A 25,386-nucleotide genomic window follows, 5' to 3' on the forward strand; every position below is an offset into this window, starting at 1 on the left:
AGAAAGGATAAATGGCCCTACTTATGTCAGAAACTCCTGAAAAACGTTTATCTATAATAATTACGGAATAATATATATCTCATACTTAGAAAAGCACGTACATTTATAACATTTATATATGGTAAAAAGAAATCACGTATGTATATAAAACCTTCATCACGTTTAATTTTAGCATTATGTCTGACACATATATGATCACATTGTACTTGCTCCTTTGAAAAAAGAAAACGTATGCTTGAAAAGTTAAGCTATACAGCATACGAAATACCACATTGCTTTCCGTTACAAGCTTTTAGCTCCGGCGCTTATCGGTATTTTACTAGCTTTTAAGAGGCAATTAGCTTAATTTAGGCAGAAGGGAATGTCAAGTGTCGTAACCTACTGATCTCTTGCGGTGATGGAATAGGGTTCTGTGGACTGCTTCGAATTCACCACAGAGATTTCGTACACGTTTCTCCCTTTACCATCAAAACGTGGTTCGTTCTTAATTGACCATATCTATTTATCGAACGTTAAATACAAACAAAACCAATCTCACAATTGTAAGTGTGTTTAAGAATAAAATTAAACAGTTGCATATGTTCTGATGTCACTATTGCATCATGTAATTATCGATTCCCTTTAAGGGATGACTATTTTATGAGCTTTCTTCATGTGGAACTAATTTCCGTGATCACCGACATGCAGTTTTTATATACTTGTTTTTGATCCAGATAGGTTGTTAGGCGTGAAGGACTCGTAAAAACGTGAGGGAATGTTTACTCGTGAAGGATGGTTTTCTCGTAAGTGTTTAACGCATTAGGGATTGTTAACGCGTGAGGGATTTGTTTTCGTGTGAGAGGTTGCTAAGTGGTGAGAAATTCTCTCTGCCATAGAAGTTGTTAACGCGTGAGGGGTTTGTTTTCGTGTGAGAGGTTGTTAAGTGGTGAGAAATTATCTCTGCCATAGAGGTTGTTAACGCGTGAGGGATTTGTTTTCGTGTGAGAGATTGTTAAGTGGTGAGACATTCTCTCTGCCATAGAGGTTGTTAACGTGTGAGGGATTTGTTTTCGTGTGAGAGGTTGTTAAGTGGTGAGAAATTATCTCTGCCATAGAAGTTGTTAACGCGTGAGGGGTTTGTTTTCGTGTGAGAGATTGTTAAGTGGTGAGAAATTCTCTCTGCCATAGAGGTTGTTAACGCGTGAGGGATTTGTTTTCGTGTGAGAGATTGTTAAGTGGTGAGAAATTCTCTCTGCCATAGAGGTTGTTAAGTGGTGAGAAATTCTCTCTGCCATAGAGGTTGTTAACGTGTGAGGGATTTGTTTTTGTTTGAGAGATTGTTAAGTGGTGAGAAAATTTCTCTGCCATAGAGGTTGTTTACGCGTGAGGAATTTGTTTTTGTGTGAGAGATTGTTAAGTGGTAAGAAATTCTCTCTGCCATAGAGGTTGTTAACGCGTGACGGATTTTTACGCGTGAAGGGTTGTTTACGCGTGAGGGAATTTTTTTACGCGTGAAGGGTTGTTTACGCGTGAGGGACTTTTTTACGCATGTAGGGTTGTTTACGCGTGAGGGGATGTTTACGTATGAGGGGTTGTTTACGCGTGAGGAGATGTTAACGCGTGAGGGGTTGTTTACGCGTGAGGGGATGTTTACGCGTGAGGAGATGTTAACGCGTGAGGGGTTGTTTACGCGAGAGGGGATGTTTACGCGTGAGGGGTTGTTTACGCGTGAGGGGTTGTTTACACGTGAGGGGATGTTTACGTGTGAGTAGATGTTTACGCGTGAGGGATTGCTTATGCGTGATGGAATTATAAGAGGTGAAGTAGGCGTGAGAGGTTGGTAACGCATTAGAGGATGTTTAAATGTGATTAATTCCTGGTGCAGTCGGAATATTGTATCTTTCATGGAATCAGCTATCTTGCGCTTTTCATGTTACCGTATCATCCCGAAATCAGACGCATCAAACACGTCCGTTACTTCTCTTGCTTCGCAGTTCATTAAATTTGTTTCAAGACCAACTCAATTCATCACCCAATGAGATCGACCAAAGCAAGATTCAATCCTTATATTTCAATCATTGTGGGTTTTTTCTCAATAATTGCTCCCAGGTTCTGGAGCTTGTGCAAGTCCACGTATTGACGTAATGTAAAAAATATAGTCCGTCATTGAAGGACCATCATACAATATGATGGTGTACGCTGATAGTTCAATACAGCCAAATCATGTAGAAACAAAACACAAAACCATATTTTAAATGTCATATTTAATTTTTGTTGATGAATTTATAAGATATCAAATTTTCTGATGTGTCATCGCGGAAGAATAATGTCTACCCGCGGTGCACAGGCTCAGCTGCAAGTCTACGGCCGCTACATTTCGAGGTTCTAAATCTTCTGGAATGTGAAGCTGCAGTAATTGAATGTGGAATTAGACAGGAAACCAGACGTGGCTTGAAAGAACGAAACATTTAATATGGCATTTGTCTGTTCGACTGTATTTCATATAAGACGGGACCGCATTGATCTACAACAGGTGTTCGTTAAAAATGTCTGATATACACATGCATTTACTGATATGGGTCACAGCACACATAACATACCAGTATTTGTGCTGTGACCCCTATCAGTAATAGCATGATACAGTATGTGTATTTCAGACATTTGTAAAGAACCATGTGGATCTACGTTGTTTTCGATTTGTACCAGGGTTTGATAGAATGGGTAAGTTAGCTGGAGTGGAGGGAGAATTTCTAGGGCAGTACATGACTTTGTCACTACCGCTAGCAACCATGAGCTGATAATATTTTGCTGATTGATCGTTTTTGGTTGTTTGAAAAAGTTCTTGTGTAGCTTCAACAAAAATGTAAAATCTCATCAAGTGGTACATCTTCTTTCATCGGCAAATGAAACGGGTTACATTTGGTAGTTGTGTCGAGTCCAACTTGAGGAGGAATTGAAATATTATAAAATAAACCACGGACGACAAATAGTTCCAAAACTTAAACCTTTCATTTTCAAACATCACAGACACGCAAGTACTGAGAGCTTATTACTTTAAGTACATAAAACAGCTGAACGTCTACACGTACGTGCTCAGTTACAGTGAATTTGTGCATTGTACAAGTAGATTGGTAAATTACTTCTCGGTTTATCTAATTGTGTTCATCAATTCATTTCCGTTTCCTAACCCTGTCGAAGACATTCTGTGCATGCAAATGACAGCTTTTATGACAGGTCACGTGCCATCATCTACAGACAAACTACTCATCCACTATGACTGACGATTCAGAACACTGGGTGACCCGCTCAATACGTGAAATGGCAATACAGTTTAACAGCGTTCGCTTAAGGATGTAAAATTAATGTAATCAGCGGGGACAAACGTATGTTTGAGGCATATCATGGCTGACAGGTCTGTGGCAGTCCACGTAGATTCGATATGAACCAGCTTCTGGTAAAATCAGAACTAATCTGCGTGATCTCAGACGATCACAATGCCTCCCAAATTGTGGTTAATAAAACGATTCATATTCAACATGACGTGCATAGAGCTAGATATATACAGAGGCAGAGACAGCCGTACAATAAATATTGGCGAATGCTGTTAGGGATTGGCTCCCTGCGACTTTCGGTATATGTATGTTTAAGCATTATTGACATTTCGTTTCTTGTTGTAAGGTATTAAAACTGATACAAAACACACGGCCAGTATGATATCATGAATCAACATAATTCCATTTTAATACATTTCCAAAACTTACTCAAACGACAGACTGTAAGCTGACGGCAGCAACGCTTGGGTTTTATCTGTGGTTCAGGTATACATGTACAGGTCGGCTCTATTCCCAAATAAAGAACTCCGAGGTCCTTACCTTGCCTAGAAGTTAACAGTCAATATTGCATCAATGATCACACCGTATGTCTTTTCTTTGACTATTCAGCCGCAGAGACGACTGGAGAGCTGGTAGCTATTCGACTGAGCTACTCATGAGGGGCTGAAACTATGTCTGAACATTTTTTCTATATTTCGGTACAAACCTTGGAACTTCCTATCGGTAGTGGGGTTTTTTTTATTATTAAAAATCAAAAATTGTCTTTGGCACTAAAAGTAGTAAATATAATACTTGATACCCGTCTTTAACGGCTAAATACAGTTAATACATATTGATGGTTTATCATTAAGACAGTGTATTGTCTAGAAAAAATACCAAAAAACAAGCTGCGCAAATGTTCCAGTGCACACAATTGTCGAGTGTAAAAGACATAAAAAACAGGCTGTAAATAACGTTATGTGTATCACAACTGTCAAGTGTAAAAGACAAAAAAAGCAAGCTGTAAATAAAGCTATGTGTATTACAACTGTCGAGTGTGAAAGACAAAAAAACAAGCTGTAAATAAAGTTATGTGTATCACACTTGTCGAGTGTGAAAGACAAAAAAAAAGCAAGCTGTAAATATAGCTATGTGTATTACAATTGTCGAGTGTAAAAGACAAAAAAAAAAACAAGCTGTAAATATAGCTATGTGTATCACAATTGTCGAGTGTGAATGACACAAAAAAAAGCAAGCTGTAAATATAGCTATGTGTATCACAACTGTCGAGTGTGAAAGACACACAAAAAAGCAAGCTGTAAATATAGCTATGTGTATCACAATTGTCGAGTGTGAAAGACACACAAAAAAGCAAGCTGTAAATATAGCTATGTGTATCACAATTGTCAGGTGTAAAGGATTCCATCCTGTAGGATATCATGTTGTCTAAGGTAAATGTGTATTTGGGGAAGCATTGTACAATTTCTAAGCGTGAATTTGGACATTTGCTTTCAATCAAAAACATACCAAACAGAATCGTAACCTTAAAAAAATATCCTACGAATATCTTTTTTTCAAAATTTACCAACGCTTGCGTATAGAAAAAGGTAAAGATATTGTACCAAAGCTTTTCACGTGTACAGTGATTGTGTTAATAAGTTGATTACTCCCGAAGATGAAATGATTGATGTGTCCCGTCGGATGTGTGTATTTGAAAGCTTATGACTATTTCATTACTTCTGTTACTGATGTCAGATTAAGCACCCCTTCCCGCTAAATCGGTTCTAGCCTTCTAAAAACTGTTGTGTGCCCTGACTGTTATCTTTATATGTAAAAATACTAAACACCGTAAATTAGATTCGAGTACAGAAGGTGCAGATGAGCAATCACCCTCTAAGCATTATATTTTTTCATTCTTAATTAATGTCTAATCTGTATGAAGGCCGATTCCATAGGGGAAAGTGCAATGGACCTGGGACAAAAATTGAAGCTACCCAATTGCTACAGTTGTGATATCCATATATACCCCTCCTACTCGTGTTACATTGGGGTCTCCGTACGTAGAAACGTCTTAATATAACTGAAGATAAACGAACACCAGTCACTACTAACGTATAGGTACAGTATGTAGCAGTATGAATTTTTATATTAATTTTGTATTTGTTGTAGTTAATTTTTATAGATGCAAGTTCTGTTCAAAGATATAGATAACATACGTACAGTGGCCTTTTATTATTCTTACTGATATAACATATTTTTGTATGTTTTGAATGTGACAACAAAAATTTGAATAACAAACCCTTACAGGTATAGTACATACATGTAAGATCAATAATTCATTACTCATTCCTAAGTCAAAACATGATAGATCTGTGTAAATATAATGTTACCTAGATGCTCGCTAGCAGAGGAAGTGCTACGTACAAACAACAGACAAAGGGCGTTTCAATGTCATTCTTGTACGAAAAACTGTATGTTCCGTGTTCCGACTCCCATAATGCAACGTAAAAACTTGGTAGCGGTTTTACACCTTCATAACTGTAATAGCTATACTCTCCGATAGCCAGGTTTCATTGATGACGCCTCGCGGAGGGGAAGGGTTTAAGGACATACATTAAATCATATTTTAAAGTTGTAACTCACCGATTATTTTCTTCGATACAAACTCAAAAGTATGGCAAGGCGTCACACTGTACATAAAATTCCATTGAAGTTATACGATTATATTTCACAAGCTATATCCATTTCCTTATCTACCTTTGTGGGAGAGACAGTGCGTTACCTTATACAGACATCTCTATGGGTATGCCGACATTCTTATCGATAAATATTCATTATTTATTGTTGCCTATATACATTTGTTCATTTTATGTTTGCTGTGAAGAACGATATCAGTATTATGATTTGACAGACATGATAAAATCTTTGTGAATGACACTTTCGTCCGGTTATATAACGCTTCCATTATTTCCGTCTTTTTATCGCTATTTACGTTGGTGAGATGTAAATGTTTAAAGACGAAAAGTCTGCTCAACACCACGAATTGATAATGTATTGAACGCGATAAGATATAATGCGTTTTGCAGCATAACGTCCCGTATCACACCAGAGACTTCAACGATCTATTATCATATCCTACAAGTTACGTTTGCCCCATATTGTGTAATTTGTTGTCCTTGCTAACTGAGTAAGGTAAATGTTTATGTGGAAATGTATATTTATAGAAACAGCCTAAGCACAAACATGCACACATGAAAGGAAATCCTGAGCACAGGTACACTACTGTGATATTAAGCGTAGTTTACAATGTCATACAACGCACAGTTTATAATACAGTATACAACGCACAGCTAACTATACATGTATCATACTTTGTACAGCTACAGCAATACAGAGAACAACTTACAATGTGATACCGATCAAAGATTATAACGCAGTGATACGAAGCTTAGATAACAATACAGTAATACAGAGCAGACCTTACTGTACAGTGATGCTTAGCACAGCCTACAATTATGGGCGGATTGGTCGAGTGTTTAACACTTCGGCCTTCCACGCAGGCGGCCGGGGTTCGATCCTCGAAGTCGAAGCACGCATGGAATATCAGAGAAGGTGTTTTTCTCCTGCCCACACAACTCCAACAAACCAGGTGGAGTATAAAATGGTCTGCGGTGGATGTTGCGGTATCTGTGCTGTAGCATTCAAGTGAGGGGGCACTATAAATGATGCCTTTGGAAGCATGGTCCCACTACAAAACAGAACTCAATACATAGGGAGATATTAGCCAGGTGGCATAGGACTAGTAGTTAGCGCCTGATAAGGCAGCTCCTGCGAATTCCTCAAAAAATGTATTGATTAATGTATATGCTAATTGAATTAATTGTATATCTCTGTACTGTAAAGCGCTTTAGAGTGGCTTATGCTAGCTAGATAGGGTGCCAAATCAAATGCATATTATTATTGTATATTGTTAATACAGCGATACTTAGCATAGCTTACAATACATAAGCTTAGGACATGTCACAATGCAGTAATGCGTAGGACAGGTTACAATACAGTAATGCTTAGTACAGGTTAAAATACAGTAATGCTTAGCACAGGTTACAATACAGTAATGCTTAGTACAGGTTACAATACAGTAGTACGTAGCACGGGTTACAATACAGTAATACTTAGTACAGGTTACAATACAGTAATGCTTGGTACAAGTTAAAAAACAGTAGTACGTAGCACGGGTTACAATACAGTAATACGTAGGACAGGTTACAATCCAGTAATGCGTAGGACAGGTTACAATACAGTAATGCTTAGTACAGGTTACAATACAGTAATGCTTAGGACAGGTTAAAATACAGTGATGATTAGAACAGGTTACAATACAGTAATGCTTAGTACAGGTTACTATATATACAGAGCACAGCTGACAATACAATGATACTTAAGCTGACAATATAATAATACTTAGCAAAGCTTACATTGTGATACTGAGCAAAGCTTATAATACAGTGATATCGATACTAACCAAAACAGTGATACTTTGCACACCTCACATTACAATGACAAAGAGCACAGCCTACAGCTACAATACAGTAATACAGAGCACAGCCTACAATACAGTGATACAGAGCACTGTCTATAGCTACAATACAGTGAAACAGAGCACAGTCTATAGCTACAATACAGTGATACAGATCACAGCTTACAATACAGTGATACAGAGCAAAGTCTATAGCTACAATACAGTGATACAGATCACTGTCTAAAGCTACAATACAGTGATACAGAGCACAGCGTATAGCTGCAGTACAGTGATACAGAGCACAGCCTATAGCTACAATACAGTGATACAGAGCACAGTCTATAGCTACAATACAGTGATACAGAGCACAGCATATAGCTACAATACAGTGATACAGAGCACAGACTACAGCTACAATACAGTGATACAGAGCACAGCTTACAATACAGTGATACAGAGCACAGTCTATAGCTACAATACAGTGATACAGAGCACAGCATATAGCTACAATACAGTGATACAGAGCACAGCCTATAGCTACAATACAGTGATACAGAGCACAGACTACAGCTACAATACAGTGATACAGAGCACAGCGTATAGCTACAATACAGTGATACAGAGCACAGCCTATAGCTACAATACAGTGATACAGAGCACAGTATATAGCTACAATACAGTGATACAGAGCACAGCCTATAGCTCAATACAGTGATACAGAGCACAGCCTATAGCTACGATACAGTGATACAGAGCACAGACTATAGCTACAATACAGTGATACAGAGCACAGCGTATAGCTACAATACAGTGATACAGAGCACAGCGTATAGCTGCAGTACAGTGATACAGAGCACAGCCTATAGCTACGATACAGTAATACAGAGCACAGCCTATAGCTACAATTTAGTGATACAGAGCACAGCCTATAGCTACAATACAGTAATACAGAGCACAGCCTATAGCTACAATACAGTGATACAGAGCACAGCCTATAGCTACAATACAATGATACATAGCACAGCCTATAGCTACAATTCAGTGATACATAGCACAGTCTCTAGCTACAATACAATGATACAGAGCACAGCCTATAGCTACAATTCAGTGATACAGAACACAGCCTATAGCTACAATACAATGATACAGAGCACAGCCTATAGCTACAATTCAGTGATACAGAACACAGCCTATAGCTACAATACACTGATACATAGCACAGTCTCTAGCTACAATACAGTGATACATAGCACAGCCTACAATACAGTGATACATAGCACAGCCTATAGCTACAATACAGTGCTACAGCTTACAATGCAGTTTGAGAGACGGACGCTGGCCATTGAACACTCCCCAGTGCGGACGGTAGTCAAACAGAGGTCAAGAGAACGCTGGGCACTTCTAGAACCGATAGAAATAAACGACAAATTCAGAGTAGGAAAACAAGACCTGTACATACACTAAACTCCCATCGATATGTGTGCCGGTACAGACTGAAGATTTGTGAGCTGTGTTGAACACAAAACCAATAATCTCATGGCCAATTCCTTGTCTACATTTGTTTCAAATTACGGTTTCATTAAGTTCTATCACAATTCCATAAAAAGAGCTTGATTTAAGATGGAAATAATATATCATTCTATACTAACCAATTCGCTGCTAATGGTTACAAGATTTTCGACGTTGCTACAACTCAGTCGATTGTTGACCTTTTTCCTTCAGCCATCGGTCTACTGGGCAATACATTACATTCATCCAATTGTATTTCTTCTCACGCAATCGTAAACACTATCGATTGCATCGAGAAAGTATGTTTCGTTGCTTTTCTTCATTTGTACATCTATATTGTCTGCAGGCATAATAATATGGCAAGCCAGCTGGGTAACATTCAAACGCCATAAATGGTTCGCAAAAAATATCAAAATCTTTATGTGAAATAGATATATATTCATGTTTGAATTAATTATATCTTTGAATATAATAGAATTATCCCATATAGTTACAGTAGTATTCAATTACATAGGTAACTTTGTACTCTTGGAGACGAACTATTCGTGTAACATGCTTGTCTACAGCGTTTTTTCTGAAATGAACAAAATGTGGTTCGTGTTAATTTCGTATTCTGTGTCACCGTGTTTTTGGATAATCTTTCTTGATGGAGAGGACCGGATACCGCCCTTTCACCCCATGGATCCGAGGAATATCTACGGTCTGTCCGGATGGAAGATATACAACTTATAGACCTTCCGGGTGGCGATTGACATATTGACCCTCGTAGCTGAGGGTTGCATACACTCCTTTTCCCACCATGAGTTAAGAGCAACACTTGTTGTCCCTCTGAGTGGATATGGACGTTTGTATACTCAGTCCGGCTGGAGGTAAATCCCTGCTTCTAGATAGAGGGCAGCGCACCGTGTTACCGTTTTGTCCAAAATCAAATTAATCTTCAAAGGTATGCCAATTGTACGTTGTAATTGTATGAAGATGAGTGTAGGCTCCAACTGAAGGCAGAGCGTGACAGACTAATATTGTGTCCAATTATATGTTGCCGACAAGATCGTCTCCGATTTCGGCGGGAAAACAACATTGGCTGCTACATTGACTTCCGGCTGCGTCAATTAACTTCCGGAAACGTCCATTGGCTTCCGGCCGAGACCAATTAATCAACTTTGCGTTTACAGTCGATAAACAATTTGGAACCTGTCGTACTTAATGTAGCTTAATGTAATCAAACACAAAAGACCCAACCGAAGCTTTGTCCATCAGACTAGCTCGCACCGAGCGAAAGTCTTGTTCATTTGGCTAGGCAACACTAAACAAAACCCATGAGAAGTTGGTCATCAGGCTAGCCCGTGCCGAACACAACCCATGTCAACCAGGTTAGCACGCGCCAAACGAAACCCCTGTCCACCTGGCTAGCCCATGCCAAGTTAAACCCTTTTCCATTAAGCTAGCCCGCGCCAAAATATACCATTGTCAATCAGGCTAGCCTGCACCAAACGAAACACTTCTCCATCAAGCTTGACTGCGCCAGCACATTATGTATAAGTCTAGAGCTGCTATCTCAGACCCCGATTCCTTAGTTAAACCACCAGCGGACACTGAAATTGCCACTTGATTACAATTTATATCGGTAATTGATACGCGTATATTGTTGGACACAATGGTTATTTCATAAACAGTTTTTTCTACGGATATGTCTTGCCTTTTGTACCGGTAGCGTTCCGGACGTGGTGACTAAATCGTATGCGTTACAACTATTTATTATCATTTACTTTCATTTCTTCATGTATTTTTCCCAAACAAAGCAATGTTATTAGTCGATTGAATATAAAGACGGTTGCAATGCTATTTTCACACAACTTTAAGCGATAATTTCGTTATTTTGTCAATTATGTGTTGACACAACATCTTAATATTTGAAACAAAAAAAAATCAATAAGTATTGGAAACATGACCAACAATGAAAACCCATCATACAACAGGGCACGATTCCTCCTCCACGTCGGTAACACCACCACCGCTTTAAAGCGAGGAATCAGATCCAGTCACATCCATACATATATATATATATTAGATTAGTATGATAGACGTCACATACCAAGCGCGTTCTATTTACATTTACAAGGTTTGTTTGGTGTATTTACGATGTCTGTTGTATGTAATTGTAGATCAAAGGTGAGCGCACTGCTGGTACATCAGTAGTCAATCCATAAATCCTACCCCACCGCGACTCTCTCTCAATTTGTTGTTTTCTTCAAAGGATTTTTTCGTGTGTGTATGATGCACAAATCATGCTGTGTTTATAAAACGCCGATAAACGAGGATAATAAAGAAGGTTTATATTTTGCCACAGATTTGATTTGAATATCATCCCGCAATTGCAGTTACCATCGGGAGAGATTTAGAAATTTAAAAGAGGGTAGGAGCGGTCTACATATTTTTCTTGGTATCGTGATGTTTCTATATTCTTCAACTGATCAAATTTGGGATGAAAAATGTATATGCGCCAAGGCTTATTATTACATGTGTAATAAGACATCTGACCTTGAACCCCCAAACTCCTCCAGGTTCGGGGAAAGAATAAGCTTGCTGTATCCCACTGCATGATCGTAAGAGGCGACTAATGTGGGGCCCAAGGCGGTACCTTTTATCGATTTTTTTTCGTGATTGGGCCGCATAACACAGTTAGCATTACAATAAGGACATGGGAATAATAACAGTATACAAATATATCTAAGTTTGGATCTAAACTGAGGTGTTCAGAGTAAGTTCAATCTTTTAGGGGTTTAGTTCAAATCTCGGTAAACATGTCATCTCCGTTGATGCTATAAAACGGTAAAAATGCACCCAACCAATGGTGAAAATACCATTCCCAATGATTCTATATCATAAATTTTTTCGATCCCGCAAATTAGCGAAATGTGGTCATTCCCGACCAGTACCTGCAAATATGGACAATGTAGATTTAGAAGTATTTTTCCAATGATGTCGGACTCTTACTGTGCATACAGGTTTTGTTGGAAATGTATTTTGTTCATGAACTAGTAATAACTTGACTTTGAAACCTTCTTATTTTATTTTGCAGGCCTACATTTCCTGTACGCTAGGTGTCACTAGTATCGGGCCGGTGATGATATGTTTCGGAGCCGTGAGCGCTGTAAGCTGTGTTATGATTGGTTACTTCGCCAGCAAGCATATCAAGCGGTTCGCATTCATCTCTGCCGGGGCCACATTTAATGTAGGGCTGCTGATAGTATTGTGGCTGTGGAAACCAAGCCCGAACGACATCCCAAACTTCTTTGTGGTGGCCGGATGTTTGGGTCTGTGCGACGCCATATGGCAGACTCAGACCTACAGTACGTACATTACTATTATATGTGATGGTTTTCTTTTCTCATTTGTCTAATTTAATCTTCTCCCAGTCCACCTTGGCGTCTTTTTATATTCTATAGCGTCTATAATAATAGTATTTAGCTGATCAGTTCGGGCAAGATTAATTACGTATGCCGTGGTGCTGCGTCCGTCGTACGTCCGTCCGTCCGGCGTCAACTTTTTGCTTTAAAGCAACGAGACACAAGATGACGATAGATGTGGCCAGTAGAATTCTGGGATGAAAGACTTTCAGATTTTTTCTAATGGGATCAGATATATTTAATCGTTTAACAACTTTTTCTCAAAAATCAGAAGATCTATCATGATATTTGGCCAGCAGCATGCCGGGATGAACTTAAGGGCTAACAGATTAATTGCTTCATGAATTATCTTGACTTCCAATATCAATTTGGGCAAATATGTTGAAACGTTTGATAACTATCATTTTACTGATATGTACACAAATATTGCCTATTTTCTAATCTTAACATACCAAAGCAATATCTTGTTAGCAAAGTCATAACTGTTTCGTGGAAATTTTTTAGGCAATATGTTTTAAGTCTATGTAAATCAGAAGGACGACAAAAAATAAGTAATGTTATTGACCATATCACCAACATCCGCATAGCACTAACATCCATATAGCACGTCGGCCAGTGTGTTATTGTATAATGCATTACACCTGACAGTCGTTCACGTTCAGGATTTAGGGTAAAATGTCGGCACTGTTGCGGATAGCATTTCCATTTCAGTTATATTATAAAATGATTTATTCGAAATAGAACACTCGCGAAGAATCAATTAATTTCTGAAAAACCAGCTGAAATTTTCTACAGAGACCATTACAAAGGGTTATTCAATTTATATTTCACGTTAATAAAATATGAGGAGCGAATACACTCGGGTGTCGTTGATCATTTTCTGACATTAATCTCACACAATTGCTACCTAGCTGTTGGAGAGAACCTCAAGGGAGTGTTATTTCACTTTTAATCATTGTGATATTTACACATTTAACATTATCCAGCGATTGGCTGCCATGCTAGATACATGTCACACTAGATGTCTAACGCCTGCCTTATGTGTATAGTATTACCATGCCATAATATTTCGGTCTATCCCTGATTTACGGACCTGGTCTGAACAATATTCACCTCGGCCTTCGGCCTCTGTGAATATTGTTCAGACCAGGTTCGTAAATCAGGGATAGACCTCACCTGAAGTCCATAATTGTATAATGTAGGATGGCCACACCAATTGCTTGTTCATGCAGAAGCCATGAGTGCGTATCATGTTATTGCTGGTAAAGGGGAAGGGACATAACTCTTGCATGGGTTTTTTCACGGAAAAGGCTACCAGGTTGACATTGATGTTTCATGAAAGAGACGCAACTCTTGCATTGTTTAAGAAAAATTGACTAAATTGCGCTGTTATTTGGTTATAAACATAACAAAATAAAGTGATGGCACCAAATTAACATCCATTACTTGATGTAAAAACAATACAAACACATTGGGCTAGATGACTGCACGCCATCGGAAACCCTATTGAAACTACATTAAGCTCCCCAGAATTCATCCACATCTCCTGCAGATGTCGGATAAGTTTGGTATTTTGTACTCTTTCATTGTCCGATCGATTTCAAATAAGAGACTATATGTTACACATTAACCGTTTGCGTCATTGATGACGTCATATAATCAATTCTGCTGGTATTTCTATATACTCTGTACTCTAAAACGCAACAACCGGTAGCTAAATAATAATTGCAGCATTCATAGTGTTTTTATTTCATCATTTCAGCTCTATACGGCGTACTTTTCCTCGACAGACAAGAGGCAGCCTTTTCCTCGTACCGGATGTTCTATGCTACCGGATGTGCCATTTCCTTTGGTTACAGTCACTTCCTGTGCGTTCAGACCAAGGTGTATGTGCTGGGCGTGGTGCTCGTGCTAGCATTGATTATGTATTGTGTAATCGAGATGAAAGTTCAGTTACAAAGTCAGCACATAAAAGACATCGTTGCCTTGTAGACAGTGCTTCCGCGTACACATAATTGTCAGGTAGACGTACTGTTATGCGTGATGTAAAGAAGGTACTGCCAAATGAACGTTTGTCTGCAAGGAAGTGGTTTCGAAAAGACAATCGTGGATGCCGATCCCGAATTAACATAGAATTATGGTACAAGAGACCAAGCGTCTGTGATCTGTGTGTTTTCCTGATCACATTGCCCCCATCATTATCATAGAATCTTTGATCACTCGTCCTCGGATCCAACCAAGAATGTATTACTTTAGATGAGAATAAAGATTCATTTAAAACATTTCAACATTGACAATGATACGTACATACCTGTATGTCAAATGTACTTGTTCCTTTGTCCTGTCTTGTAAAATCTGTCCCTCTGTACTTTCTCTGTAGATCTGTCCCTCAGTAGTTTTACAGCAAGGTCTAAACGATTATAACAGAATATCGTTCCCCTCAGTAGTTTTACAGCAAGGTCTCAACGATTATAACAGAATCTCGTTCCCGTCAGTAGTTTTACAGCAAGGTCTCAACGATTATAACAGAATATCGTTCCCCTCAGTAGTTTTACAGCTAGGTCTAAACTATTATAACAGAATATCGTTCCCTTCAGTAGTTTTACAGCAAGGTCTAAACGATTATAACAGAATATCGGTCCCCTCAGTAATTTTACAGCAAGGTCTCAACGATTATAACAGAATATCGTTCCCCTCAGTAGTTTTACAGCAAGGTCTCAATGATTATAACAGAATATCGTTCCCCTCAGTAGTTTTACAGCTAGGTCTAAAAGATTATAACAGAATTTCGTTCCCGTCAGTAGTTTTACAGCAAGGTCTAAACGATTATAACAGAATATCGTTCCCCCCAGTAGTTTTACAGCTAGGTCTAATAGATTATAACAGAATTTCGTTCCCGTCAGTAGTTTTACAGCTAGGTCTAAACGATTATAACATAATATCGTTCCCCTCAGTAGTTTTACAGCAAGGTCTAAACGATTATAACATAATCTCGTTCCCGTCAGTAGTTTTACAGCTAGGTCTAAACGATTATAACAGAATATCGTTCCCCTCAGTAGTTTTACAGCATGGTCTCAACGATTATAACAGAATATCGTTCCCCACAGTAGTTTTACAGCAAGGTCTAAACGATTATAACATAATCGCGTTCCCGTCAGTAGTTTTACAGCTAGGTCTAAACGATTATAACATAATATCGTTCCCCTCAGTAGTTTTACAGCAAGGTCTAAACGATTATAACAGAATATCGTTCCCCTCAGTAGTTCTACAGCTAGGATTGTCTTTTCTCTGTAGATCTGTCCCTCTGTGGTTCAGAACCTCGTTACTTTGTCCTCGGTCTGTAGATCTGTCCCTCTGTGGTTCAGAACCTCGTCATTTGTCCTCATTCTGTAGATCTGTCCCTCTGTGGTTCACAACCTCGTTCCTTTGTCCTTGGTCGGTAGATCTGTCTCTGTGTGGTTCAGAACCTCGTTCCTTTGTCCTCATTCTTTAGATCTGTCCCTCTGTGGTTCAGACCCTCGTTCCTTTGTCCTTGGTCTGTAGATCTGTCCCTCTGTGGTTCAGAACCTCGTTCCTTTGTCCTTGGTCTGTAGAACTGTCCCTCTGTGGTTCGGAACCTCGTTCCTTTGTCCTTAGTCTACAGATCTGTCCCTCTGTGGTTCAGAACCTCGTTCCTTTGTCCTTGGTCTGTAGATCTGTCTCTCTGTGGTTCAGAACCTCGTTCCTTTGTCCTTGGTCTGTAGAACTGTCCCTCTGTGGTTCGGAACCTCGTTCCTTTGTCCTTGGTCTGTAGATCTGTCCCTCTGTGGTTCAGAATCTCGTTCCTTTGTCCTTAATCTGTAGATCTGTCCCTCTGTGGTTCAGAATCTCGTTACTTTGTCCTAAGTCTGTACATATGTCCTTCTGTGGTTCAGAATAACGTTCCTTTGTCCTAAGTCTGTAGTTATGTCCCTCTGTCCCTCTTTGTTTCAGAACCTCGTTCCTTTGTCCTCGGTCTATAGATATGTCCCTCTGTGGTTCAAAACCTCGTTCCTTTGTCCTTAGTCTACAGATCTGTCCCTCTGTGGTTCTGAACCACAGAGGGACAGATCTGCAGACTAAGGACAAAGGAACGAGGTTTTGAACCACAGAGTGACAGATCTACAGAATGAGGACCAAGGAACGAGGTTCTGAACCACAGATGGACAAATCTGTAGACTAAGGACAAATGAACGAGGTTTTGAACCACAGAGGGACATATCTATAGACCAAGGACAAAGGAACGAGGTTCTGTCCCTCTTTGTTTCAGAACCTCGTTCCTTTGTCCTTAGTCTACAGATCTGTCCCTCTGTGGTTCGGAACCTCGATCCTTTGTCCTTAGTCTGTAGATCTGTCGCTCTGTGGTTCAGAACCTCGTCATTTGTCCTCATTCTGTAAATCTGTTCCTCTGTGGTTCAGAACCTCGTTACTTTGTCCTTGGTCTGTAAATCTGTCCCTCTGTGGTTCGGAACCTCGGTCCTTTGTCCTTAGTCTGTAGATCTGTCCCCCTGTGGTTCAGAACCTCGTCATTTGGCCTCATGCCGTAGATCTGTCCCTCTGTGGTCCGGAACCTCGTTCCTTTGTCCTTTGTCTGTAGATCTGTCCCTTTGTGGTTCAGAACCTCGTTTCTTTGTCCTTAGTCTGTAGATCTGTCCCTCTGTGGTTCGGAACCTCGTTCCTTTGTCCTTAATCTGTAGATCTGTCCCTCTGTGGTTCAGAACCTCGTCATTTGTCCTCATTCTGTAGATCTGTCCCTCTGTGGTTCAGAACCTCGTCATTTGTCCTCATTCTGTAGATCTGTCCCTCTGTGGTTCGGAACCTCGTTCCTTTGTCCTTAGTCTGTAGATCTGTCCCTTTGTGGTTCAGAACCTCGTTTCTTTGTCCTTAGTCTGTAGATCTGTCCCTCTGTGGTTCAGAACCTCGTTCCTTCGTCCTCGGTCTGTAGATATGTCCCTCTGTGATTCAGAACCTCGTTCCTTTGTCCTCATTCTGGAAATCTGTCCCTCTGTGGTTCGGAACCTCGTTCCGTTGTCCGCGGTCTGTAGATCTGTCCCTCTGTGATTCAGAACCTCGTTCCTTGGTCCTCATTCTGGAAATCTGTCCCTCTGTGGTTCAGAACCTCGTTCCTTTGTCCTCGGTCTGTAGATCTGTCCCTCTGTGGTTCAGAACCTCGTTCCTTTGTCCTTGGTCTGTAGATCTGTCCCTCTGTGATTCAGAACCTCATTCCTTTGTCCTCATTCTGGAAATCTGTTCCTCTGTGGTTCAGAACCTCGTTCCTTTGTCCTCGGTCTGTAGATCTGTCCCTCTGTGGTTCAGAACCTCGTTCCTTTGTCCTTGGTCTGTATGTCTTCCCCTCTGTAGTCTGCCCGTCCATGATAACATTGTAATAATGACAGATTAGACAAAAATAAGAAACATGTACAGTACTCCTGTAAAATACCTGTCTTTGTTTCATGATTTCTGTCGTAATTCATGTTATGTCCGAACCAAGATTGTCATATCAGTTAGCTTACCTTGAAAAATACGGCATTGTATATTACTTGTGTTTGTTGTATTATAATAGATAGTAATTTTAGAATTGTATCCGGTTGAACAAACATTATTGGACATTTTAACGCTGTCTATTCTATCTCCAGGGTTTCCTGGCATTACATCTACTCTAAGTTTTTATTCTATTTTAGTGTATCACTATAATGAATTGGTGATATCGTCAATGGAAATACTAATACCGCTGAAATTTACTACAGTTGTAAATCGCTATAGTGATGCCACTAACAAAGGGCGACGCTTTATAATGACGTCTCCAATTTAATGAAATAAAAAGTAAAACTTTGCAACACCACCCATGACACCGTTATACTTTTTTTTTTTTTATATCTGTGAGCAAATATCACTATGATTAATGATTTTGTGGTTTTATCAGAATCGGTTATATATTTAAGTTGAATTGCTGATGTCAGTACAGTGAATTGGTAATAACACAAATTCATTCGAAGCAAATCGAAATTCAAAATCGGCACACAAGAACAAAACTATCGCATAATGTGAATTATTGTAGATGTCGAAGACAGTTGTCCTAAACATATGAACACGTCGAAAGGTGGGGTCAAAATTTGGCCCTCACTTTGATTTCTTTTATTCTTTTGCCATATGTAGATACGTAAAAATGATCAATAACTGTATACATGATTATTCATAATTACTACTGATAACCGTAGTGGACCTCATTGCATAACACCAGGTTGAGTGACGGGGGTATCCTAACAAAGTGACAGATAAATGGCACAGGCGAATGTTTTTTGAAAATGAATTATGATAGTGTACAGTGTTTCAAATAACTGTTATTTTGGTACTAAATGTATCATATTGGTATACATGAATTAAGCGTAGTTATACTTTTAATTAGAAAAGCATACAAAATTTTTACAAAAATAAAACTAACATTGTCAATTTGCCTATATATAGTTACAATAGTAGTCTACATTTTAAACTTCTTTAAAAAAACTTTCCATATACATACTCTGTCCACAGAATCATTTTTATGTAATATCAAAACTATTTTAGCATGCCAACCATGATCAAAGGCTAATTTCACATAATCATGAAGATTTGATTATCTATGTTTATTATGGTTAATACTGATACATTTTCTGTTTTTGTATCATACCAAAACACTCTATTATATAACGCATGTTTTAATGCTATGAGCAGCAATAATAACTCATGGATTTGTATTCTGACAGAGTAATCTTTCCTCTGGAGAACTACTTAAGGTTGAGATTGTGTTATAGACAAAGATATGCAATTACATAAAAATAATTAAATAATCGTAAAAGTAAAACTATCATACATTTCATTATACCCTGCAGCAAATTTAGAGGGGTATACTGGAATCAGCTTGTCCGTCCGTCCGTCCGTACGTAGAAAAAGTTTGTCCGAACAACTCCTTCCAAAGTAATAGACCAATTTCAACAAAAGTTCCCAAATATGATAAATACCACCTGAAATTGTGCATCAAGGTATTACTTTTTCATTCTGACCCTTATTTTACAAATCGATGGCCCTTTGTTGAAAAATCATTGTCCGGACATGTCTTCCAAAACTAAGGGGGCAATTTCAACGACACTTTTCAAATATGATAACTACCACCTGCTGTTGTGCATCAATGTATTATTTTTTAATCCTACCCTTTTTACGGAGTAATGGCCCTTTACTGAAAAAAACTTTGTTTGCCTCATAAACAACTGGGCCGATTTCAATGATAGTTTACAGATATGGTAATAACCCCCTGATGTCGTGCATCAGGGAAGTTTTTTTTTTTTTTATTTCGAACCTTTCTAAGGAGTTATGACCCTTTGTTACAAATCTTCATCTTACTAACTTTTCCTTCACTACTAGGACAATTTCAGCAAAATCTGGTGCATCTTGGCTTACAATATTTGGTATGCAAGTATGTTTTGGCATGGGGATGAAGTACAGGAAGTATGTCAGTGACCTATATACTTAAATAATTACTGGTGGGAGACTATGGATTGCTTTGCAATGCTTTGCCTTAGTAAACCTTTAGTTTACAGTTCTGGGTTATATAGGACATGGAGGGCGGCATAAGTTACCTTTGGCTTACAGTTCTAGTTATTATTTTAGTTTGCCTATTGTCCATTCATTAAACAAAATATGAAGGAATATTACATTATTTTATATCGTAAACTCTAAACAAATAAAGCAAGGAAAGATATCCTTGTCCGACTCCCCATACAAACATTTCATTTGAGCAAATTTGATTTGTGTGACCTTGACCAAAACTTAAATCCATTCACATGAACAACCTACTTCCAAAATATCAAGACCCAATGGCCTTTGGTCATGAAGAAACACAAGTTAAAGGAAAAATGGAAAGGAAGCTATGTTTTTATTTTTAAGGATTGACTATTGACGCTATTTAGGCAAAAATCGGTATGCCGGGTGGCAGATTCCGGAAAGTTTTCATGTGGCGATAGTAATTGTGTATAGGCGATTGTGCGAATCCGGATAGGACTAAAAACGATTATGTACGTTTTGGTCAACAATAAAACTAATTGAATGGATTATTGACTTAATTTATCAATGTATATCAGTATATACACTTCAGAAAACGTGTTTTGTTACTTATTATTACAAATTATAATTCGTTGTTGCTAGGGGTTCCAAATTGCCGAGTAAGAGGATGCATGGTTGTTAGGATACCGTAATGTTTGAAAACGGCATTTCTGTAGTATTACCGGGTTGTCATAATATCCTTTCAATTTAAGCTGAAAAATCATTTGTATAAGTGATATATTTCAGTATTGGTTTTTGAAATTCGCAGTATCGTAAAGTAAACATCACATGGAAAACTAGGTTGACGCAGAGAAGTATGTAATATATATACGTCTCTAGTTGACGCAACTGAATGTTGTCGTCATGGCCGAGATATCGTTGTGCATCTGTTTGCTTTTATAAGAAGCAATGTTACAGCAAAATGTTGAAAATTACAGCTTCGTGAAGGTAAAGGATGAGCATGTTTTTTGTGTGTGTTTTTAAGTGTATACGCTCACAAGTCTTGTGTATGGCAGGTGGTTATTTAAAAAAAATAATCTTGTGTACATGAACCTTACTGATCTTTGCATAAGTGACATATATATAAATATACATAATATCAGGACTTCAATCCGTGATAATATACTACACTATATAAATATTAATGAAATTAAAATGTTTCATTCAAAGTTATTTTAGTCATGTACCACTATAGGACAGCGAATACTGTAAATATTAAGTATTTTTAGAGGAAGAAAAAGTATTTTGGAAAAATAATGATTTTCCTTAAAAAAATACACATTTTTCCCAATTTCCTAAGGTAAAAATTGTCAAATTCCTTCAGAAACTAAATATTCAGATAAATCTTCAAATTTTAACTTTCCTTATATAATGACCAAATATTTAGTCTGAAACTAGTTGAAATGTAGTAATTTTATCAAGGATGGCAAGTGACAATATACCAGCTATTAAAAAGAAAAAAACCACACGCACACCAGTTAACAAAAAAAGTGTCTTCTCAAAAAGTTAGTTTGGTTATCTTCTATGATTTTGTATGACAATTTTGTATTGATTTGCCTGAAATTCCAGTATTTTCTCCAAATTCAAAAGTTGAAAATAGTCAAATTATTCCAGGAATAAAATGTTTTGATACATCTACATACTTAACACTATTTTTAACTTAACAGCTAAATTTGTAGTCTGAAATCAGTTTAATTGTTAGGATTTCAAGTTATATAAGAATACAAGGTTTTGCATCAGACTATTTTAAATAATTCAAATTTCCAAATACATGTATTCCTCAGAAAATTACTTTTGTAGCTTTTGATGACTCATTATGTCCAATCATACAACCATATGATAAAGCTGTTGTTTTCAGGGAAAAAAGTGTACCCATATTTAGGAAAAGTATAAATTGTTTTCTCTCTCAAATTTCATCATTTACCCCATTCAACAGATTCAGCATCCTCAAATTTAATAAAAGTAAGTTGTTTTACCAAATTCTCATTAGATGTACCCAAAGAAATATCCTTTTTGTTTCGATACGTGGCCTAGTCTATCTGCAGACATGGTCTTCTTACTATATGAAGTCCACATCAACCTTAGCCATTGTGTGGACGCAAAGCCATGAACAAACCTACATATCTATATTGCAGTAATGGTGCAACAGCCTACATATGTCACAGTATAGAGGGCCGAGTCTGGTCAGCAGTGCCGTCATTATAATGGTGCAATAGCCTAAATATGTCACAGTATAGAGGTCCGCGTCTGGTCAGCAGTGCCGTCATAATAATGGTGCAATAGCCTACATATGTGACAGTATAGAGGTCCGAGTCTGTTCAGCAGTGCCGTCATTATAATACATATCTATATTGCAGTAATGGTGCAACAGCCTACATATGCCACAGTATAGAGGTCCGAGTCCAGTCAGCAGTGCCGTCATTATATTGGTTTGATGTACAAGTAAGCAGGAAATCTGAATCAAACAGATCATTTTATGTAAATGTATCAATCAGCTACACGTACTGAATAGAGGGCCGAGTCTGGTCAGCAGTGCCGTCATTGTAATGGTGCAACAGCCTTCATATGTCACAGTATAGAGGTCCGCGTCTGGTCAGCAGTGCCGTCATAATAATGGTGCAATAGCCTACATATTTCACAGTATAGAGGTCCGAGTATAGTCAGCAGTGCCATCATTATAATGGTGCAACAGCCTACATATACCACAGTATAGAGGTCCGAGTCTCGTCAGCAGTGCCGTCATTGTAATGGTGCGACAGCCTACATATGTCACAGTATAAAGGTCCGAGTCTGGTCAGCAGTGCCGTCATAATAATGGTGCAATAGCCTACATATGTGACAGTATAGAGGTCCGAGTCTGTTCAGCAGTGCCGTCATTATAATGGTGCAAGAGCCTACATATGTCACAGTATAAAGGTCCGAGTCTAGTCAGCAGTGCCGTCATCATAATGGTGCAATAGCCTACATATTTCACAGTATAGAGGTCCGAGTCTAGTCAGCACTGCCGTCATTATAACGGTACAATAGCCTACATATGTCACCGTATAGAGGTCCGAGTCTAGTCAGCACTGCCGTCATTATAACGGTACAATAGCCTACATATGTCACCGTATAGAGGTCCGAGTCTAGTCAGCAGTGTCGTCATTATAATGGTGCAGTAGCCTACATATGTCACAGTATAGAGGTCCGAGACTAGGCAGCAGTGCCGTCAGTATAATGGTGCAACAGCCTACATATACCACAGTATAGAGGTCCGAGTCCAGTCAGCAGTGCCGTCATTATAATGTTGCAACAGCCTACATATGTCACGGTATAGAGGTCCGAGTCTAGTCAGCACTGCCGTCATTATAACGGTACAATAGCCTACATATGTCACCGTATAGAGGTCCGAGTCTGGTCAACAGTGCCGTCATTGTAATGGTGCGACAGCCTACATATGTCACAGTTTAGAGGGCCGAGTCTGGTCAGCAGTGCCTTCATTGTAATGGTGCAACAGCCTTCATATGTCACAGTATAGAGGTCAGAGTCTAGTCAGCAGTGCCGTCATCATAATGGTGCAATAGCCTACATATGACACAGTATAGAGGTCCGAGTCCAGTCAGCAGTGCCGTCATTATACTGGTGCAATAGACTACATATGTCACCGTATAGAGGTCCGAGTCTAGTCAGCAGTGCCGTCATCATAATGGTGCAATAGCCTACATATTTCACAGTATAGAGGTCCGAGTCTCGTCAGCAGTGCCGTCATTGTAATGGTGCAACAGCCTACATATGTCACAGTACAGAGGTCCGAGTCTGGTCAGCAGTGCCGTCATTATAATGGTTTGATGTACAAGTAAGCAGGAAATCTGAATCAAACAGATCATTTTATGTAAATGTGTCAATCAGCTACACGTACTGACATAAACAGTCGTAGGGAGCATTATTGTTCGTTATCTGGTAAATGTGTCAATCAGCTACACGTACTGACATAGACAGTCGTAGCGGGCATTATTGTTCGTTATCTGGTAAATGTGTCAATCAGCTACACGTACTGACATAAACAGTCATAGCGGACATTATTGTTCGTTATCTGGTAAATGTGTCAATCAGCTACACGTACTGACATAAACAGTCGTAGCGGGCATTATTGTTCGTTATCTGGTAAATGTATCAATCAGCTACACGTACTGACATTAACAGTCGTAGCGGCATTATTGTTCGTTCTCTGAGTTCATATTAAAAGTAGATGCTGGTTATGTGATGTTCGATGCATCATTTTATCATTATTCAGTTCAAGTGTTTTGTAAGTTGTATCGAATTTAATGTATTGCCAAGTTGTGTTTCATTTTTGAAATAAAAGATACAAAACAATAATGAAGTTGTTACTTCTTATACACCATTTACAATTAACCTGAAAGAGCTTGCAAAATCAGTCAAGTAAAAGTTGAAAGGACCTCGCGTTTCCAAAAAGAAAGTCAAAGATAGCTGTCTGGTCCCAATAGTTCAGTTCAGAATAACCCGAAAATATAACAACACATTAACAGGAGCATCAGTTGATTATCCCTGTCATGTTTTAGTTAAATTGAGTCATTAGAACTTGCTGAAGATCTCAATACATGTCAAATTTGCACCCGCACAAAATAACAAAACTTAACCACGATCGTGTACTTGACACTCCAATGATGTCGGCCATCTTGATTTTCCAATCATCCCAAAAATTTGATATGCATAACTAGGGACCATGGAGAACCTTCATGTTAAATTCCAGAAAGATCCTTCAAGTAAGATCTGAGAAATAGTGCTAACAAACTCTCAAAATTCAACACGACTGCCAGTCGGACATCTTGGTTTTGTGATCAGTCCTGAAAATTGATAGGCATAACATTGGACCATGGGGAACCTTCATGTGAAATTTAGGAAAGATCTCTCCAGTACTTATGAGAAATGGCGCTTACAAGAATTGTTTAAGGACCATGTGACGGAATGACGGACAGACCACGAACGCAGGGTGACTTGAATAGCCCACCATCATCAATATCCTGAATTACAGAAAACCAATCAAGAACAATTAAACATGGTAAAGAGC

At 38.7% G+C, this 25,386-nt stretch overlaps 1 protein-coding gene across 2 annotated transcripts in view; it reads left to right on the forward strand.

The window, feature by feature from the left end:
- LOC110453966 (protein unc-93 homolog A-like) overlaps positions 1-15,007 on the forward strand; it is a 52,081-nt gene extending 37,074 nt beyond the window's left edge. For both annotated transcript variants that reach the window (XM_021503260.1, XM_021503349.1), the window contains exons 3-4: positions 12,398-12,668; positions 14,488-15,007. In XM_021503260.1, coding sequence (XP_021358935.1) covers positions 12,398-12,668; positions 14,488-14,717 — 501 coding nt within the window. In that variant the 3' untranslated portion in view covers positions 14,718-15,007. The remainder of the gene's footprint in view (positions 1-12,397; positions 12,669-14,487) is intronic.
- Positions 15,008-25,386: the final 10,379 nt, after the last annotated feature.

Source organism: Mizuhopecten yessoensis, unplaced genomic scaffold, assembly GCF_002113885.1.
Source record: "Mizuhopecten yessoensis strain PY_sf001 unplaced genomic scaffold, ASM211388v2 scaffold83, whole genome shotgun sequence".
NCBI lineage: Eukaryota > Metazoa > Mollusca > Bivalvia > Pectinida > Pectinidae > Mizuhopecten > Mizuhopecten yessoensis.